At 32.3% G+C, this 20,776-nt stretch overlaps 2 protein-coding genes across 2 annotated transcripts; both read left to right on the top strand.

The window, feature by feature from the left end:
* The first annotated feature begins 362 nt into the window (after nucleotides 1-362).
* LOC132036403 (pentatricopeptide repeat-containing protein At4g18520, chloroplastic-like) lies at nucleotides 363-3,098 on the top strand. The gene has a single exon (XM_059426740.1). It carries the CDS (start codon nucleotides 714-716, stop codon nucleotides 2,583-2,585), a length of 1,872 nt encoding a protein of 623 aa, XP_059282723.1. The 5' UTR covers nucleotides 363-713; the 3' UTR covers nucleotides 2,586-3,098.
* Nucleotides 3,099-15,505: 12,407 nt separating this feature from the next.
* LOC132036288 (protein CUP-SHAPED COTYLEDON 2) lies at nucleotides 15,506-18,732 on the top strand. The gene is made up of 3 exons (XM_059426591.1): nucleotides 15,506-16,107; nucleotides 16,753-17,036; nucleotides 18,035-18,732. The coding sequence occupies exons 1-3, from the start codon at nucleotides 15,924-15,926 to the stop codon at nucleotides 18,572-18,574; spliced, it is 1,008 nt and encodes a 335-aa protein (XP_059282574.1). The 5' UTR covers nucleotides 15,506-15,923; the 3' UTR covers nucleotides 18,575-18,732.
* Nucleotides 18,733-20,776: the final 2,044 nt, after the last annotated feature.

Below are 20,776 nucleotides of genomic sequence, written 5' to 3'. Positions count from 1 at the left end.
ACTTACATAGTATATCTTATCTAACTTTTTTTATCGTGCTTTTTCTTGAGCCGGAATCTTTCGAAATCAGCCTTGTTACCTTCCAAAGATAGGTCTATGTATACATTCTATCCTTTCCAGATCCTACATTGTGTGATTTCACTGGATATGTTGTTGTTGTTTCTTACATAGTATTGAAACATATTTAATCGTAAAAACCACTGATTTAAAGGTCAATATTTGAATCAATTGAATTGAAGCAAGTAATTACAGATACTTCTGAAAACAGAAGGTCCCCACGCGTTGTCTGAAATCCTCACCACACTGATATTTTCTCAAAATTTCACCTTCATGTGATGTGAAAATGCAGCAGAGTGAATCATTAGACAAAAATATCTTGACACCATTCAACTTTTCTCCTCTTTGTTCAACTCATTGCTCTTCACTCTTCAGGTTTTCTTCTATACCATTAAAAGGCTTATACCAGTCCTGTGCTAACGCATTTTGTGGCTATTGCCTGTTGAAACTTCAGAAATTTCACTTTGCTCTGTTCTTCCAGTCTTCCTTATTGTTGAGGTCCTGTTTTCTTGAGGAAATTGGGACACTTTAATGGTGAATTATCAATTCTTGGAAATTTATCATACTAATGCTTAACCATAAAACCCGATAGAGTCTTTAACGACACTGCAATAGTTTTTGTTGGAAAAGCTGGATTCTTGCTACTATTTTAGGCCATGTTTTCATCTTCAATTTGCTTTCCAACAACAATATTTCAAATTCATCCATCTTACCTCAAACCCCACAAATGTAAAAGCTATAGTGACAACAAAAAACTCCCTTGTTTTTCTTTTAAAGACCAATCTTTCTCAGCTCAATTTGATGTTTCAGCAAATAAAGAAACCCCACAGGGCTATTACTGTAAAGACACCCAAATAGTTAGTGAATTGGAAGATAAAAAAAATTCTTGTTATGATTTTTCAGTGAACTGTTTTGTAGCTGACTCAAGTTTACTTGGACGTTTGCTTCAATCTAGTTCTAGTATAAAAGAAGTTAAAATACTGTATGCCATTGTATTGAAGTGTTTGAGAAGTAGTACTGTATTCATTGAAAATAATTTGATTAGTGTGTTGGTGAAATTTGGGTGTTTGGATGGTGCTCGTAAGGTGTTCGACTTAATGCCTGAGAAGAATGTTGTTTCTTGGACTGCTATGCTTAATGGGTATTTGAGATATGGGTTAGATGATGAAGCTACGGATTTGTTTTCGCAGTTTGTACGACGTGGTTTGCTGTGGAATTCCAAGACTTATGTGTGTGTGTTAAGCATGGCTGGTAGAAATTGTGATTTTGAGCTTGGGAAGCAAGTACATGCTGGTATTATAAAGGGTGGATTTAGTAATTTGATTTTAGATAGTTCTATTGTGTCATTTTACGCGCAATGTGGTGATTTGGAAAGTGCTTTTCGCGTATTTGACGTGATAAAAAGGCCTGATGTAGTTTGTTGGACAACGATGATCACTGCTTGTTCACAACATGGGAGAGGAAAGGAAGCTTTACGCGTGTTCTTACAATTGTTCTCTGATGGATTTGATGCTAATGAATTTACTGTATGCAGTATTTTGAATGCGTGTGGGGAGGAGAGGGAATTAAAATTCGGGAAGCAACTACATGCGGCGATTATTAAGAATAGATTTAGAATGGATGTCTTCATAGGCACCGCATTAGTAGATATGTACGCGAAATGTAGTGAGATAGATGATGCTAGGACAGTGTTTGATGGGATGGGGAAAAGGAATACGGTGACATGGACGTCTATTATTGCAGGTTATGCTCGTAATGGTCATGCAGAAGAGGCCATAAGACTGTTCCGGATAATGAGAAGGCGGAAAATCTTTGCTAATAACTTGACTATGGTAAGCATCCTTCGAGCATGTGGCCTACTTAGGGCTTTACCAACTGGAAAGGAAGTGCATGCACAAATTATCAAGAATTCTCTCCAAGATAATATTTATTTAGGAAGCACTTTAGTGTGGCTTTATTGCAAATGCAGTGAAAATTCGGCAGCACATAAGGTCCTTCAGGACATGCCTGTTAGGGATGTAGTTTCATGGACTGCAATGATTTCGGGTTGTGCCCATTTAGGCCATGAGTACGAGGCTCTTGAATACTTGAAGGAGATGGTAGGTGAAGGCGTGTCACCGAATCCATTTACTTATTCATCGGCCCTGAAAGCATGTGCAAATCTGGAAGATATTCAGAGGGGGAAGCTGATCCATTCGTCCATAAGCAAGACACCTTCTCTGTCCAATGTGTTTGTCGGTAGCGCGTTAATCAATATGTATGCAAAATGTGGACATCTTCCTGAGGCAATTCAAATCTTTGATAACATGCCCAAGAGGAATTTGGTTTCTTGGAAGGCGATGATTGTTGCTTATGCTAAAAATGGTTGCTGTGGAGAGGCATTGAAACTCATGTATCGCATGCAAGTGGAGGGCATTGAGGTAGATGATTATATACTTGCGACTGTCCTCACAGCATGTGGAGAATTTAAGGGAAATATCAAGTCCGGATCGAAGTATTTCTTGCATCCAAATAGTTCTAAAGTCTAAAAAGAAATGAGGTTCCTCTGAGAAGTTTCAGCAAAACCGTCAAATGAATTCCGATGGTTTGTTCGTGCTTCAATGATAGCTGAACTCCGAATGCTGCTTCATATGTTGGAGTCTGGTTGATAGCTATTTGTCATCGGCTAACTTCTGGACCATCCACGGACAAGTCTAGTAGTCCCTGGCTAGCATGTCGTGCTGAAAAAAGAATGAGGTGAAGTTTACCGGAAACTGCTGGGACTGTGCTTTTGGAGGTCCGTAATATCCAATGTTTCATCGTCGAACCTCAGTTATAGTCTGTACAATAGTCGTAGTTAGGTTCCTGCAACCGTGTATTGTCATATTAAGATCTTGTATGCCATTATGCGATTAAAATGTTCATATGACTTAAAACTTTTGCCTAGTGAAGTGATGGTGAAAAGAAACAACAACAATTACAACGCGTTCCAAATATTTGAATGTTAAAAACATACTCCTCTGATTGTAAAATTTATTCGTTGGATTGCCTTCAAATGTTTAGCTCGAACATCTCACTGATGATTACTTGGTGACGAAAACTTATTGTGTATCAAAGCAAGTAATATCCCTTGGCCTAATACTTAGTGCCCCAGCTCCTACGCACTAGTGGATTTTGCACTAAAAAATTCAGCAGTATCTACATTGTATATCGAACTCAATATGTAGGACGCAACTGAGGTGGTGTATTCGAAGCTATATTGGCAGTTCTAGTGTATTTAAAATGTAATTATTACCATAGTCGTTGCATGTATATAAGCAAACAAGCCTATATAATTTGGGCGAGAATTGTACTGTGTAAACTATCAGCAATCAACTATTACTCCAATACAGTCAGTAATGACCATTTCTTTTATATAAGTGCATTTGACAGAATGAGAAAACGGTAAAAGTGATTCGAAGCCAATTCTTGAGATAGTACTGCAAGTGTTTTCTTAATATAAGTCAAATTTGTCGTTCTACTTTTCCCTTGTAATATGATCAATTCTTTCCACTTGTTAGTTCCTTTTTCATTTTGGTTTCTAACCCGATGTTCCATACCGTTTTGGTGTCGCAGCTGATCCGAATTCGCGCCGTAAGGCCTATAGAGAGGAAAACGTTCCTTATCATGATTTTTTTTCATTCTCAGAGCTCGAATCTAGTACCTTTGATTAAGCGTGGAGATAGGGGTATCAAATGAGCGGGTTGAGCTGAATTTGGGTATCAAAATCGGCGAACAAAGTTACTTGGACTGAAATGGATATTGACCCACACAAAAATCACTTGGGTTGAAATGGGCTAAGAACCGGGTAATCCGACCCGCCCAATTCTTACTAAGTTTTAATTGTTTTTTATAATAATTTATTTAAGTGTCTAATAAAACTTTTTTCTTTAATATGGTTGTATATGACATATCAAACAAAAAAAATATCTTTTTATAAATATTTCGACAAGATTTCTTATGGGTCAGTTTAGCTTCATATCAGCTCAACTTTTAAATGAATCAAATGAATTAAGATAAAATGCATGGATAAAGCTTAGGCGGATTGAGCGGGTCATATTTTCATTGACTAATTTTGCCACCGCTAATCACTTGTTAGTTCTTAGTTCTTGCCTGGAAGGAGACACCAAATCCCTCTTTTGCCTGCTTGAAAGTCAAAATCATCACTACTATCACTTAGAAGTGACAGATTCATTCACTGCACTGCAAGATGTTAATAGAAATTCGCCTGGAAAAAGCAAATATTTATCAATGCTGATCACCATTACAGTCATTAATCCTTCAGTTATATGTGGGCAACTAATGCAGGGAATCTCCATCAGCTTTAACATGTTAATAGTCTTGCTTAATGAAAAAAATCTCCGGTTTGCTCAATATACGAGGGACAGCTGCTTACACATTCCCCCACAGATTAACGAGTTGTCTAAAACTTGATACTGATAATCAAGATTAACAGAAAAGCTGCATTGATGCTTTTATATAAAAAGAAAACATTTTTCTGAAGCTAATATAGCACCAAAACCAAGCTTGAAAAAGTTGATTTGAATGTTACAATAAATTAAAGGAAAAGCAAATCAGGTAAACCATAAACAATGAGACATTGGGGATGACTTGGAATATTTTGTAATTTGATCCTTTATTATGTCACCATGCCTCGTTAGAATTGACAAAAAAATTGGAAAGCAGTTGGACCAGCCTTTTTCCTGGATTCCTAGTCGTGTTTGTTCAAGAAAAAGGCTGGAAGAACTGGTATCAAGCAAGGCCCAAGTTCTACAACAAGCCCAAAATTTTGACAGTAGAGTACGATGATTTACGTAAATGTCTCTTTTTTAGGTGCGCACTTAAAATTTCGTTTCTATTTTTAAAAGTCGTGCCAATATGGCACTTAAAATTTATCCTTCTAGATTGCGTTAGAAACGGTCTAATGTTTACTCATAAGTTACCATTTAAATTTTATCCCTATTTTTGAAAGCTGTGCAAATATAGTCATTAAAAAATTAATCTTCCGGACAATGTTAGACTCGAGTCTAATACTTCCTCAACCTTCCCTTACAAAATTAATCTTCCGGACAATGTTAGATTTGAGTCTAATGCTTCCTCAACCTTACAGACAAAACATTAGATTTTTATCTATTGCTTGTTATAACTTAATTACAAAATTTTAAATCATGATCTAACATTTCCATGAGATGATCATTTTGTTTGAAAGGAATCTTTGAATCGTGGTCTAAAAAATTCATAAATTACGCAAGATTAAAATACTAAACAGTTGTCACAAAGAGATAATTGGTGAAAACTCCCTTCGCCTATCTCTCTCTTTTTTCTTTTTGTTTTTTCAATAATCACAAGAATAACAATTACATTTTAATAAAACCATTTGGGATGAGTTATATAAATCCTCTAATAATCAATCCACTTAAGATTATAAAACTGTACAGAATATGCAAAACTTATTACTTCTTATTTTTCAAGCTGGATACTAGCTTTTGGCTAAGTAAAAGTTTACTTGTTATGCACAACAGAAATTTATTTATTCTCTGCTTTTACCTCCCCACATGTGAGTCCCCTCAAAAAATGGCATATTTTAACAACGAATGGTACTAAATGAACTAAATTTTTCTGTTAGAAAATAATTAGTTGTTTTTATGAAGATATTTAAACATTAGCTAGTAAAAGTCAATAATTAATTTGAAATTGTTAGCTCAAAGTACTAAGCAAAATTGTGGTAATTGTTGGCTAAGAATCCCCGTTGCACAACATAAGTACAACATTCTAAAATTCAATAAAATTAGAGCACTTCTTTCTATCACTATCAGTAACTATTTCTCCACTGTTCACGCCCAAACCCATCCAAAAAAAAAAAATTAAACAAAGAAGTTCTCATTTTGTTGGTTCAAGTTTTGCTACAAGGGCCTCATTTATTTGTACTTTTATTGGACACGGGGAAAATTTGTATTCAATGAGAGCTGAAACATAGTCCAATATTTTCCTATTATGGCAGATTCTAATGGCAGTAATTCCACCGCCCTTTCTTTTTACTTTCTTCTATTTCCATTTTAGTTTGAAAATATGGAACTGTAAAATTTTATGAGTGAGAATCGAGGGAAATATTCACCAAGTATTCACGCCAGCAGAAAATTATTACTACTATAATAGTATACTATTTTTTTTTCTGAATATTAGTATTATTTTTTATCTTAATAATAAAACGTCGTAGTTGGAGGGCGGCTGCTTACTTCAGGTTGCCGTCATGTGCCATCTTCTAGTACAGTTATTTTTCTCGATATTTGGTTTTTCTTTTGTTTTTTTCTACTCGAGCATTTGTGAATTAAAGCTGGACTATTACTATTTGAAAGAAAGAAAAAAGTGAAGAAAGTCAACTGCTTTCACTGGTGTCGGAAGCCAAATCCATGCAACGGTAAAAAATAAACAAAATGCATATTTAAGGAAAAAGACTTTGCATTGCTGAAGTTAAGCCAAATAGTATGTTAATTAAGTGATAGAAAAATTGTATGAATTTAATATGATTTGATTTCTATATACAGGAGGTTGAATCTTCTAATTGGCCAGAGATCTTCTATTACTTAAATTATTTCGTATCAACTAAGCTCTTCCGTATTGCTAGTGGCTTAATAAACGGTACATCATAGATTAGCTAACCTTGTCCTTTTTAAAGAATTGGTTCTAGCTACTCTTTTAAATTAAAAAAAAAAAAATCCTCATAAACTCCAATTTTTTCAAATGGATTTAGTAACAGCTTCAATTTTCTTCAAATGCTACTTTTTCTTCAAATATCACCAAATTTGTGTCCAAATAGCCCACTTACAACCAGGTTTATAATATATTTGCACCTATTATTTCCTATTGCTTCTAGAGTTACAATATTTGTTCCATTTTGTAATGCTTGACACCATTATAATTTTGTACAACTTTCGAGAATTTAACATTTGAAGTTATTCATGCATAAACTTTGATGCAGTGTTTGTTTTTTTTTTAATCACCACTCTAATATTATCTCTAATCACCAATATTATAGGAGTATAAATTAGAGGGCTTGGATCAGTAAACATGAAATTTATTAAACGAATGACGATAAAAGAATAGCGTAAAAAGTCCAACGTTCATCAATTTCCAGCAACCAAAAAAAAAAAAAAAAAAAAAAAAAAAAAAAGAGAGAGAAGAGCATATTTTGGCTTTTTATGGTAACTACTGTGTGATAACCTAGCCTTTGAATAGCCAATTGAAAAGATGGCTCCTTTTTATCAACTACTGCTATTTAGTAGGAGCAAGTAATTGTATAGTAAATGAGAGTAGCTATAGCTGCATGCAGATTGAAGAGATGATTTGATATAAAGCCTGTTACCAAAACCATTTTTTTTTAATATCAAAATCCGAGCTGCATGACGCGTCTCTAATAAAAAAAAATCGTATACATCCATCCATCTTATTCGTTGATAGTGATAGATGGATTTGATTGATGATGAGATACATGCATGAGACTCTTTTACTCTCTTCGATCCATCCATCACCAAATCATTTCGTCTCTTTGATTTTACATTTCCTCTCTATCTAATAACCATTTTTTTAAGTAGTACATTTTCCCACCATATCACTCATCACAAATTTTAAAGTATTGATGTTATAAACAGTTAATCAAGTGTTGTAATGATGGTTGAGAATTTGAGATAGTTGTTTCCGCTATAGGAAGTTAATTATGGATCCTAAATTTGTGAATGAGAAACAAATTAATACTATGTATAATCATCAAATCGGAGACCATAGTCAGTAGTGACAGAATCAGATCTTTTACCGTTAAAGTATACACAACGACAAAGCAAGAGATTTAATCTACTATGTATACTTAAAAAAAATGAACCTTAATATATAATGTAATTAAGTTAACGGCGAAGGGACTTCGAATGAACCCGCATGGCTTCTAGCTATGGTTATGCAGCGTAAGGCTCGACAAAACATGAAGTATCGTAGTACATTGTCCTTCCTTGAAATGGAACTTTCATGCCTTGTTTTCAAACTTGCACATGCAGGATCCCCCCAAGAGGTTTCAACTTGCCTTCGGGTGAATAGTAACTACCTTTCGACAAAGCGCTTTTTCTCAAATTCTAATAAATATAGTGACAATATATCATGATATATATTTGCACACCATCACTTAGATATGGTCAATTAATTGGTATTATCACTTTATTATATTACTCAATAACATGAAAGTCATGCAATTTAATTCTGTGTAAATACTAGCTGCTAGCCGTTTACAGAACACGAATTTATATTAATAAATTTAAGTAATGAATGATTGATAAAAAATGATTGATAAAAACTTGTATATATATTGAGGGCAGCTTTAAAGTGTGAGGGGCCAGGTTTGTTTTTGGAGTTTCCTAGTTAGCAGTGCAACTTGCTAGATCACCGTGAGTTTGTTTGATAATAACGGCAACTCAATGTGTAAATGCTTTTACCACTGATTGAAACGGTTCTCTTTAATTTCTCAAACTTTAATGCTATTTCTATTGAGGAGAGAATATATAAATGCAATGTATAATGTCCAGATATATTCTATTTCTACTGTAAACATTATCTGGTTCAGGGGATACTGATTATTGGTCTTTATACATGTGTAGCTTATTCTTTTGGCTTTATACTACCTTTTGTTCTTTAGCTTCAAGTTGAGCTCACAGAGGTTTCTGAATTTCCTTTTGGTAGTACTTATTAACCATGTATGTGATTACTCATTTAAATATTTAAAAATAATAGCTTAATTATACTTTTAATAATCATTAGTCAGTCTTTTTCATTAATCAGGCATATAATAGTAATATTTTAAAATTATGAACAGCAATGAAAAACTTGAATAAAGCATCTCTTTTTGTTCAGATGGAGTAGCAGGTGTATTTTTATTTACTTAACTAAAAAAGCTATTTGTCTTTAATAAGTTTTATTGGTACTTGGGCATGCTAGCATTTTATTCACGGTTTGTCTCTTTATGGTCCCCTGTTTCAGACTTTAACTTCGTCATTTTCAATTGGCTCACTCAATCCGCTATAACATACGTAAAGATTGTTTTTATAACCTAAAGCCTTGAGCATATAATGGTTTTATATTTATTTTCACAAAATTATAGGAATTTTATACTACATAGTAGCCCACAACAAAAAAAAAAACTCAATGAGACTCCTGGTCTTTATGAAATAAGAGATTCCGATAATCCAGAAATCAACAGAAAGAGATGAATCGGATACTAGAATTTTCCAAATATCTTGACCTTTTTGAAATAGGGTTTTGACCCGTATCTGATCAACTTTTCAAATTGCTAGGTATGTAGATAATAAATAGGAGTAAGAAAATACTAAGGATGTGAACCATAAAATTTCTCAATTTAAATTTAAATTTAATTTTTTTAGCGAATTAGCTATGTCTTATATGGATTATGCACTTACATTATTATACATATAAATTATTGCGGTTACGTGAGTGAAAACCTTTTTACTAGCTGATGAAAAATATTGGTACCCCTCTAATGTAAGCACAAATAAATGGAGAGAAAATGACCAAGGGTAATTGAAGGGTGACAGGGGGAGGTTTTTTGGATGGATTTTTAACCTTTGTCTCTGTCAATTGGATTATATAGTGTATATATATATACAAGACAGATAATGTGCTGCTGACAGAAGAGATATGAAACAGCTTTATCGATGGATGGTAAAATCTGCTTTTTACTTAACTCTTATTAACTCTCTCGTTTTCTAGCAAAAAGGACCTCCCATTTTAAACTACTTTCTGTTCCTTCCCTTTCATTTACTTCACTGACACACATTAACCTGCACTTTTCCTTACGCACGCACGCATACTCTAAAACCCCACTTCCCTTACAACACAAATAATTCAAATTTATATATTTAAATATTGAATTCTAAATTTTTTATAATGTTAACTTAGAAGTGTAGTACTAATAGATTTGATAGCAATCATCTTGAGATTGAATCATTCAAATTTAGTTTTTGGAGTATATAAAGAAATGATCTCCTATAGTAACTATAATTTGAATTTTGAAGAGAGAATGACAATACAAAGATCTCATGTTTTATTCACCAATCTCCTATGTTGTTTTATTTTGTTGATTTCCTGTGAAAATAATCTTCTAGGAGTAACTGAAAGAACATTTATATTGGGATATAAAATCAATCTCCCCAATTTGTACCAATTATTTATTTAATGCATTTGATAAGTTTTCAAGTTAAAATGCATAGATAGGATTTGGACATTTATTTCTTGATGTTTGGAAAAGAAAAAAAAGAGAGTAGAATTTGAAGTTAATTTAAAAGAAGGTATTTGAAAGTTAAAATTATGTTTATACATAAAAACACAATAAAAGGATAAGTTGAAAATTTTATAAAATATATTTTCCAAATTGCATATTTCAATATTGAGGTTGAGATAATGGGTTAATTTGACAGAATGGATAAAGTAAAGGGAGGAGAGTTTAGAATCAACAACGATTAGAAAAATTGATTATATGTCTCTATCCAGGGATATTTAAAAAAGGTTGCCTTTAACCCACAGCATAAATGATCTTATGGACCCCGTACTAATATATAGGGAGAAAAATTTTTTTAGTCCTCACATGAATTTTGATCCTATGGTGTTGTTACACTTGGCTTTGCTTTTGTCTTTTTCTTGCCTATTTTCAATTTCTGGCTCTTTTTTTTTTTTTCTCCTTGAGTCCATTTCTATGTAGGCCTATATAATTGATGTATATATTGAATTGTAGTAATATTTGGCGGATCTTTTCTTGCTTTTTATTTCCTTCTATTTATATTGTATTGTATTTTTAGCTCTTATATTGAGTTCGAATAAATATTTCTTTATAAAATCGAGGAGCTATTAATAGTTTTTTTTTACCAAATTTATTATTTATTTAGATAAGTGAATTTTACATAACCAAAAAACAACATTAGTTGGTACTATTTAATCAAGGTAATTTAGTGAAGTGCTTCTTACTTTCTAATAATAGGTGATTTCTTAAGGGGGTGCCCAAGCTTAAAACACAAGATAATATGAACCGAAAGAATTATTAGATTACCCTTTACATCATTTCTCATATTCACAAAATATTACTACAATTCAATATATACACCAATTATATAGGCCCACTTAGAAATGGACTCAAGGAAAAAGATGAGCCAAACAATGAAAATAGGTAAGAAAAAGACAAAGCAAAGCCAAGTGTAACAACACCATAGGATCAAAATTCGTGAGATTTACAAAAAATTCGTTATTCCATATATATATGTAAAGTAATTTAGGCAATTATGGAGCCATATTATCGTTTTCCACTGGAGCATTTGTTAGATCTTACTAATTATTCTTGCTACAGTTTTAATTTATGTGGCACTTTTTATCGTTTGTGTCTAAATTTTAAAGCTAAATTGGATTAGATTAACTTAATATTTTAAATTAAAATTTAGATATTAAAAATACAAAAAGTACAATAAAGAATTTTAACTTAGAATGAATATTTTTAAGCATAAACTATATATGAAGAACTAAATTGATTCTTGAGATTCAATTTAATTTCATCTAAAAGTAAGCTTGAATCACCATATTTAACTAACATAAACTTTTGTCACATGAAACATTATGAGTGACATTAAAACTTAATAAATACTAAAAAAATATTAATACTATTTTTATATTTTGAATAAGCCCGAGCCAAACCACACTAGTAATCTTAAGTATATAACTTATCCAACGACATCAATTTTACCTCAAAATGGGTACACAGTATACAATGGCTCATAACTTCTTTTTAATCCTTTGTGAACAGTAATTGAAGATCAAGCCAATACCTCAAAAAATAGATAATACTAAGTAATTACATTTTTTTATTCTGTCATTTGACTTGCTTTGCATTTCAACTCTTATGTCGTGGGCTATCTAAACAAAAACTAGATACACGGGCTCAACATATATTTATAATTTTATTCAACATATATTTATAATTTTATTTTATGCAATTATAAAAAGAATTGATATATTCTACAACATTTCTTGAAAGTCACGTATGTAAAGATATAAATTTTGAGAGCACGGGTTTAATAATTTGTGCCATGATGTTATTTCTTTGTTTCATTTTTTTATATGACTTTATTTAAGAAAAAGGCTAATAGACACTTTTTAAACTACGCGTTAATCAAATTTGAACCAGAATTTCAAAACTTATTGAATTTTTAACTACTTCTAAATACGGAAAAGTCATTTGAACTACCATTCCCTAGGCTAAAACGTGAAACTTTTTATACATATGGTGATTATGTATATTGTGTCATATAACATGGGCATAGATGCGGTATAAGATTTCTATCCTTTTTTTTTTGCTTAACCTATCATAAGTATGTACTAATAAATTATTCTGGCTATTATGGTGCTCCGTGTATAATTAGAAACTTAAGACATTCGAAAATGCCTTTTGAGAATGTAATACCCATCTTAGTTTCTTTTTAGAATATTAAACAGTATTGCAATAAACATCCGAGTAATTTATTTTATCAGTTATAACAATATTCAATTAATTTGATTATAGAATTACAGTTGGTGAGGTAAGATATCACCCATGGAATTACAAAATGTAATCAGTTGTAATAGTAACTTTTAAAAAATGAAGCTTGATAATAATATATTCAGAACTACTTTTGAAAAATTAATCACCATTATTGACTTAATGGGGGATACTTTGATAATTACGTGGATATTGCTTGATTTTTTAATATGGGGTCCACATTTTTATTTTTATTTTTTATATTGCTTGATTTTTTAAAATATGGGGTCCACATTTTTTTTCTTCAGTTGTAACAATATTCAATTAATTTGATTATAGAATTACAGTTGGTGAGGTAAGATATCACCCATGGAACTACAAAATGTAATAAGTTGTAATAGTAACTTTTAAAAAAATGAAGGTTGATAATAATATATTCAGAATTACTTTTGAAAATTAATCACCATTATTGACTTAATGAGGGATACTTTGAGAATTACATAGATATTGCTTGATTTTTTAATATGGAGTCCACATTATTTTTTTTAATTGCTTATTTTTTAATATGGGGTCCACCTTTTTTTAAATTATTTTTAAATTGCTTGATTTTTTAAAATATGGGGTCCACATTTTTTTTTTCGGTTGTAAGAATATTCAATTAATTTGATTATAGAATTACAGTTGGTGAGGTAAGATATCACCCATAGAACTATAAAACATAATCAGTTGTAATAGTGACTTTTAAAAAATGAAGCTTGATAATAATATATTCAGAACTACTTTTGAAAAATTAATCACCATTATTGATTTAATGGGGGATACTTTGAGAATTACATCGATATGCTTGATTTTTTAATATGAGATCCACGTTTTTTTTTTTTTTTTAAATAAGGGGTCCATATATTTTTTTTTTTTGTCACATGAGTTGGAGGTGGACGACGAAACCACCTCCAACCCATGCTTATATATAGTATTAATATTTACAACAACATACCAAGTGAAATCCCGCAATGTGGGTCTGGGGAGGGTAAAGCGTACGGAAACCTTACCCCTATCTCGGAAGATAGAGAAGCTGTTTTCGAAAGATCCTCGGCTAAAGAGAAAACATGACGAGAAAAGGTCAGATAAGCATAAACAGTTCAAAGCAACATGAAAATGAAACTAACGAAAGCGAAAAAGTCGTGGTAAAGCAGTTTGAGAAAAAGAAGCAGTAGTTACCAAAGATAAACAAGATAATCAAAGTACAAGAAACAACATATAGTAGCAAGAAACAACGGGCAATAGAATATAGATCAAAACTGCGACTACTAGTACGAAGGGATATGCGGGACTACCTACTAGCCTTCTACCCTAGTCTGAGTCCTCTATAACCTCCTATCTAAGGTCATGTCCTCGGTAAGCTGGAACTGCGCCATGTCCTGTGTAAGCACCTCTACCCAATATTTCTTCGGCCTACCTTTATCTCTTCTGAAACCGTCCATAGCCAGCCTCTCACATCTCTGCACTGGGGCATTTGTGTCTCTCATCGTCACATGCCCAAACCATCTCAGCCTCGCTTCTCGTATCTTGTGCTCTACCGATGTCACTTCTACCTTATCCCGGATATCTTCATTCCTAATCCTATCTCGCCTGGTGTGCCCACACATCCATCGCAATATTCTCATTTCCGCAACTTTCATATTTTGGACGTGAGAGTTCTTGATTGCCCAACACTGCCCATACAACAAAGTCGGTCGCACAACCACTTTCAGAGAGAACTTGCCTTAAATTTTAAAAGGCACCTTCTTATCACACAAAGACTACCGAATTTGAAATAATCGATCTCAAACTATTTATTTCAAAATTTTGAAACAAAATTTATGGATAACTTCAAAGTTCTATGTATTGAAGCGGCCCCCTAAAAAAAATAAAAAAATATATATATATATATATATATACAATCAGGTAAATCAAAATATAATTACAAGTAACACTATTTAATGAGAATAAATCATAATCTGAAATAAATAAAAACAAGCTGACATATCGGCTGAAATTACACTAATTAGATGTCATTTAGTTCACGGATTAAATTATCTCGGGATTATAGTCATCAGATTATATTTTTTGAACTAATTTATTCCACTTCGTAGGTGGGATAAAACAATTCCAAGTATGATGGGGTAAAGTACAATATCCAGGATTAATTTTAGGATTAGGTCATTTGATTCGCGAACTAAATTATCCCAAATTATAGTCCTAGATTATAATTTTTCGACTAATTTAATAATTCCAAGTTTGATGGAATTAGCTGGGATATCGAAACTTAAGTTTAAAACTAAATATATCTTACTTTTGATTGACGTTATAAATTTATCTCGGCTTTATCCTGCGCATAAATTTATTATACCTTCAATCAAACACAATATATATTTAATCCCAATTCTAATATTGGAATATCTATCTTTTCCCCGTACCAAACGATATGGAGCCCGTTTGGATTGGCTTATCGCTTATAAAGTCGCTTTTCAAATTTTTTTTGAGTGTTTTGGCCAAATTTAAATTTAAAGTCATTTTCGCTTAAAATGCTCAAAAATAATAAGTCCATTTGATTTGGCAAATTATCTAAAAAAGCAGCTTATAAATTCGAAAATAACATAAAAGCCAAAAAAAATAAGTTAGACTATCCCAACTTATTTTTTTCAGCTTATAAGCTGCAAACAGCTTATAGAAATAAGCCAATCCAAACGGGCTCATGGTGTATATAATAATTACTCTATCAATTTATATATCTTTAATCTATAGAAAAAAATTGTGCAGTATCATATAAATGCTAAAGTAAAACTTACAAAATAAATACATCATCCTCTTCCCCCTACCCATGCTCGCGTGGCTAGTAGTTGTCACACAACTCACGGCCCCTACTCAAAATGGTTACTTTTTTCCCTCTATCATTCTCTCTCTAGGCTCATCGATATGATAATAAGGGCCATAGCAGCATAGCGTAGCATAGTACAGTACACAGAGAGATATCAGAGGAAAAAAAAGAACAGAACAGGGCAGTTTCACAGATTTTTTTCTTTTTTCCTAGTTACATCATCCATCCTGATGATTTCCCCCCTAATAATCTTTCAGCAAATCCCATGAACCAAACGTACACTATCCCTCTCATTTCCCCTCTATAATATAACCCCACTCACTCTCATCCCATTTCCACAAATTGTCAACTTCATTATCCACAATATGTTTTAGCTAGCTAGTGTTCCATTTTCTCTTGGTGTGACTTGAAAACTAGTGTATTTTCGTTTGTGTTTTGATGGAGAACTATCAGATGCATTTTGATTGTGGTGATACGCATTTGCCACCGGGTTTTAGGTTTCATCCGACTGATGAAGAGCTAATTACTTACTATTTGTTGAAGAAGGTTCTTGACTGTAACTTTACTGCTCGAGCCATTGCTGAAGTTGATCTCAACAAATGCGAGCCTTGGGAGCTTCCAGGTATAATTACTTGTTTGGCCTTAAACTTTTGAACATGTTTTTTTTCCGGTATAAAGTGCTAAATCCCCATGTTCAAACACTACTTTATCATCTAAATACTCATTTGCAAGTTCATTCACGAAACCCTCTTTTTTTTTCACGATTTCAACTACTAGACTTGTCATGTCAAACATTCCTTCAACATCTAGATACTCTTTTCCCTACTCTTTTTCAACTACAATTACAAAATTTCACCTTTTCGTTTTTTCCAAATTCAACTACTACGAATAGAGCCCTCATGTTCAAACATTCTTCAATGTTTAAAGTTATCTTTTTCAACTTGAATTAATAAACCCCTTTTATCTTTTCGACTTTAACTACCGAACACCTCGTTTAAAACATTCCTTGGACGTCTCAATACTCGTTTTTCAACTATGAAACCCTCTTTTTTTCTGATTCCAGCTACACAAAGTCAAAAACCCTCTTCTCGACTTAAACTACTCAACTCGTCATGTTCACACTCTTTCAACTACTAAATACTCTTTTTCAACTTAAACTGCTAAAACCCTTTTTATTCTTCCGGTTACTAGTAAATATAATGGTCAGTCACTAAATGTAAGTTGGATTTTATGTCCCAAGTAAAACATTATCTCTTTTTTTCTTTAGGGAAAGCAAAGATGGGAGAAAAAGAATGGTACTTTTTCAGCCTACGTGATAGGAAGTATCCAACGGGGTTAAGAACTAACAGAGCTACTGAGGCTGGTTACTGGAAAGCTACTGGAAAAGACAGGGAAATTTTCAGCTCAAAGACTTGTGCACTTGTTGGTATGAAGAAAACCCTAGTTTTCTATCGAGGAAGGGCTCCTAAAGGAGAGAAAAGCAACTGGGTTATGCATGAATATCGTCTTGATGGAAAATTTGCTTACCACTATATCTCAAGAAGTTCAAAGGTATGTTTTTTTTTTTTCCCGAAATTTGTTATGAAGTAAGTTTTCATGAATCAACGAAAATAATCTGTCGGTGCACTGAACTGGCTTATTGGTCGAAGTATACAAATACAATGTGTCTTTCGATGAAGAATATCAAGCCAAACGTATTTTTGTATTATTTTTAAGTTGCTACTCATGCTTTTTGATTGGAGAAAGAGTTTTACTGGAGATATTCTGTGTAGAAATATCATTGATAATCACTGCTAGAGGCAGAAATATTGAAGCAGAAAGTTTTATGAAACTTCGTTGTCAATGTCTCTGTTGCTTATCATTAAGTCCGGATGTATATATATGCTGAAAAGAAGAATTTGCCTTTATTATGATCAAGCAATTAGGCTTCACAGAATAAATATATCAAGCAATTAGGCTTCACAGAATAAATATACTGACATGTTGATAGCGATTTAATATAATCGTTTCAACTTATTTTAGTACCTTGTCAAGAAGTAGCAAGGAGTGCTTACGTAGAATCAGTCCGTTTGATTTTGACTTTTAACGTTTTGACATTACTTTCTGTTACATGTAATTTTCACTGTAATGATTATGTGCTGAACCGTAGCTACCTTGGCCATGGATTTCGGCAAACACGAATAAAAGAGTTTTTGAACTTGTTGACAAATAGTGAAAAATAGTTTATTGAAATTTAAAGTTGCACTTGGAAAAATATGAAGTACTGTTAGTGGAAGAAAAATTTCACATCCAAACCATTTTTTGAAACTTGAAAATTTTTGTTCAGTTTTTTTCAATAACCGATGTAATTCCATCGACATACAATGTTTTCATTTTTTTTTTTTTTTTAAAAAAAACAGCTCCTAAAATTTATGGCCAAATGGGAGCTTAGTTACATTTCTCTATTAGTCACAGCTTTCAGGTCAGCCCAAACAAAGTTAAAGCCATGTAGATTCGTTCCTATGATTCGATGTTTCATATTTCGATTCTCCTAATTTGTTTTACCACAGGACGAGTGGGTGATCTCTAGGGTCTTTCAGAAAAGCGGTTCTACTGGTACTGCCACTTCAAATGGTGGCAAAAAAAGGTTAAGTTCAAGCATCAACATGTACCAGGAAGTAAGTTCACCATCCTCAGTCTCACTTCCGCCACTCCTTGATTCCTCCCCATACAGCACAACTGCTACTTCAGCTGTTATTAATACTGATCATCATGAAAGCTTCAAGAAGGAGCACGTGCCCTGTTTCTCCACAACAACACACAGTAGTACTTTCGACCCAAGTTCTGTCTTTGACATGAACACATTGCATGCACTGCCTGCTCCTAGTTTCAGTGCTATTCTCGACACTAACCAAACCAATTTCAACCACTACACAAGGAACTCTACTTTTCCAAGTTTAAGGTCACTCCATGAGAACCTTCAGCTTCCATTGTTTTCCAGTGGAACTTCGGCTATGCATGGTGGATTTTCTGCTCCTATGGCTAACTGGCCGGTGCCGGAGACTCAGAAAGTTGAGCATTCTGAACTTGATTGTATGTGGAGTTACTAAAATGGATGTGTTAAATTAGCAGGTGTTTAATTTAACTGTGATGTCTTGTGTTTAAGAAGTTAATTAATTAGTGTAATGTTTCAGTAGTGTTGTCTTTATGTTCAGTAAGGGAATGTACTGTGTGGCAGTCTTTATTAGTGTTGTCACTTTGTTGTAGACGTCCGGCGTAATTTAATGCATATTAGTTTTATTTCTTGTCTTTTCGTACATGTTTAAATTTTATGTCCATTTGGTTCAGAACTTTCAGACTATCATTGAGAAGGGATGATTATATATCTCATGGATAACTTACCTTTTTGCCGATTGAGTAAGTATTATCTTGTCGTCGAGTTCCTTATTTTGGCCCTTTCTAACTTCAATTTATTTATTTCACCCTACTTGCTAAATAATCGAGCAAATGTTAACAAGTTTATTATTAGAAATGTCAAATATTTGTAGTGACATGAATATTATGATATGATTAAGATTATGTCCTTCGAAGTTCTTTCTTTTCTCTTCAACTTGTTAATAAGTCAAATTACGTGACATAAATTGATATGATTGAGAATGTTTTTGTGTTACAAATTAACTTACTATCACTCTACATGTTATACTTTCGAGTCCGGCGTCAAATGGCTTGTTTGTGGAGTTAATAGATAAAAATAGGATGTGTTTTTTTTTTTTTATACCAAAATGGGTATTTTGTTGGTTATCCAACGAAATACCCACAATCAACACTGTTTCGGTCCGGATTGTTGCATTTCCCTACACTTGTAGCGAAATGTAACAAATAATTTTTTATTTTTTTTGCATTTCGTGTGTATTCCAACGAAATAGGATATTTTTTTGAACGAAATTTTTTTTTGTATTTTTTTATAAAAAAACGAAATATGAATTTTTTTTTTATTTCGTTCATATAAAAACGAAATAGGAAAATATAATTTTTTTTTGTATTTCGTTGGTATATGAACGAAATAGGATAATTTTTTTTTGTATTTCATTTATAAAAAAACGAAATAAATATTTTTTTTATTTCGTTTATATAAAAACGAAATAGGAAAATATAATTTTTTTTTTATATTTCGTTTATATAAAAACGAAATAGGAAAATAATTTTTTTTTTTGCATTTCGTTTATATTCGAACGAAATAAGAATTTTTTTTTTTTTGGCATTTTGTTTATATTCCAAAGAAATAGGATTTTTTTTTTTCATTTCATTCATATATCGTTTTTCTGCTCTCCACTTTTACCCTAAATTATTTTACCTTATCCTCTCCATTTTCCCTGATCCATTCTCCATTCGCCCTTCTCCATTCTCCGTTCTTCCTCTACCTCCATTCTTTCTCTTCTTCCGTTCTTCATTCTTTTCTTCTTTTTCTACTAATCCTATCACACGGATTTCTCAACTTTTGCTCCATAATCTTCTTCAAATTGAGGTAATTTATTAATTTTATAAGTTTTTACATATATTTTTTGATTTAGTCATTATAAATTAGTTCACATTTATTTTTTTGATTTATTTATATCTTATACTTAGTGTAGTAGACTATAATAAAGAAAACAAAAGTTACAAGTTTAATTAATCAATATTTCATAATTTCAGTCGTTGCTTCAATTAAAAAAAGCTTTAAAAATGTTAGTAAAGTTTATTGGTCAACGAACTACAATTAAAATACTAAAAAGATCGTCGAAGCTACTGATTAAAAAGGTATAAATTATATTAAATGTTCTATTAGTTAGTCATTTTCATAGAACAACAGTTAAAAAAAAGATGAAGAAATTGTGAGGAAAGTAAGATTGTTAAATATAACATAAAGATATTTGTATCATTTGTTGGGTCATTTTCTATGTTCAAATTGTGACTAGTCGTTGGAGATTATTTTCTGTTGATAAGCATGAAGAATTTTTACTTTTCAAATTAAAACTATAAGATCAAGAAACTGTGAGGAAGTTGGACTTGTTTTTGAAGCTAATAGATAAAAATAGCATGTCCTTTTTTTTTTTAATACCAAAATGGGTATTTCGTTGGATAACTAACGAAATACTGTTCCGATCCGGTAAAAAAAAAATTTAACTGTCCTTGCATCCCCTCTCCAAATATACATGGTTTGTTTTAAATAGAAAAGAAGTAGTTATATGTAAGATGAATACTATTATGGCAATTAATTAGGAGTTTAACCAAAAGTTTAATTACATTTCGTTGACCACATTGGGAACTCCAAT

This window comes from Lycium ferocissimum, chromosome 11, assembly GCF_029784015.1.
Source record: "Lycium ferocissimum isolate CSIRO_LF1 chromosome 11, AGI_CSIRO_Lferr_CH_V1, whole genome shotgun sequence".
Taxonomy (NCBI): domain Eukaryota; kingdom Viridiplantae; phylum Streptophyta; class Magnoliopsida; order Solanales; family Solanaceae; genus Lycium; species Lycium ferocissimum.
The sequence above is the reverse complement of the archived record's forward strand: the minus strand, read 5'-3'. Positions and strand labels throughout refer to the sequence as shown.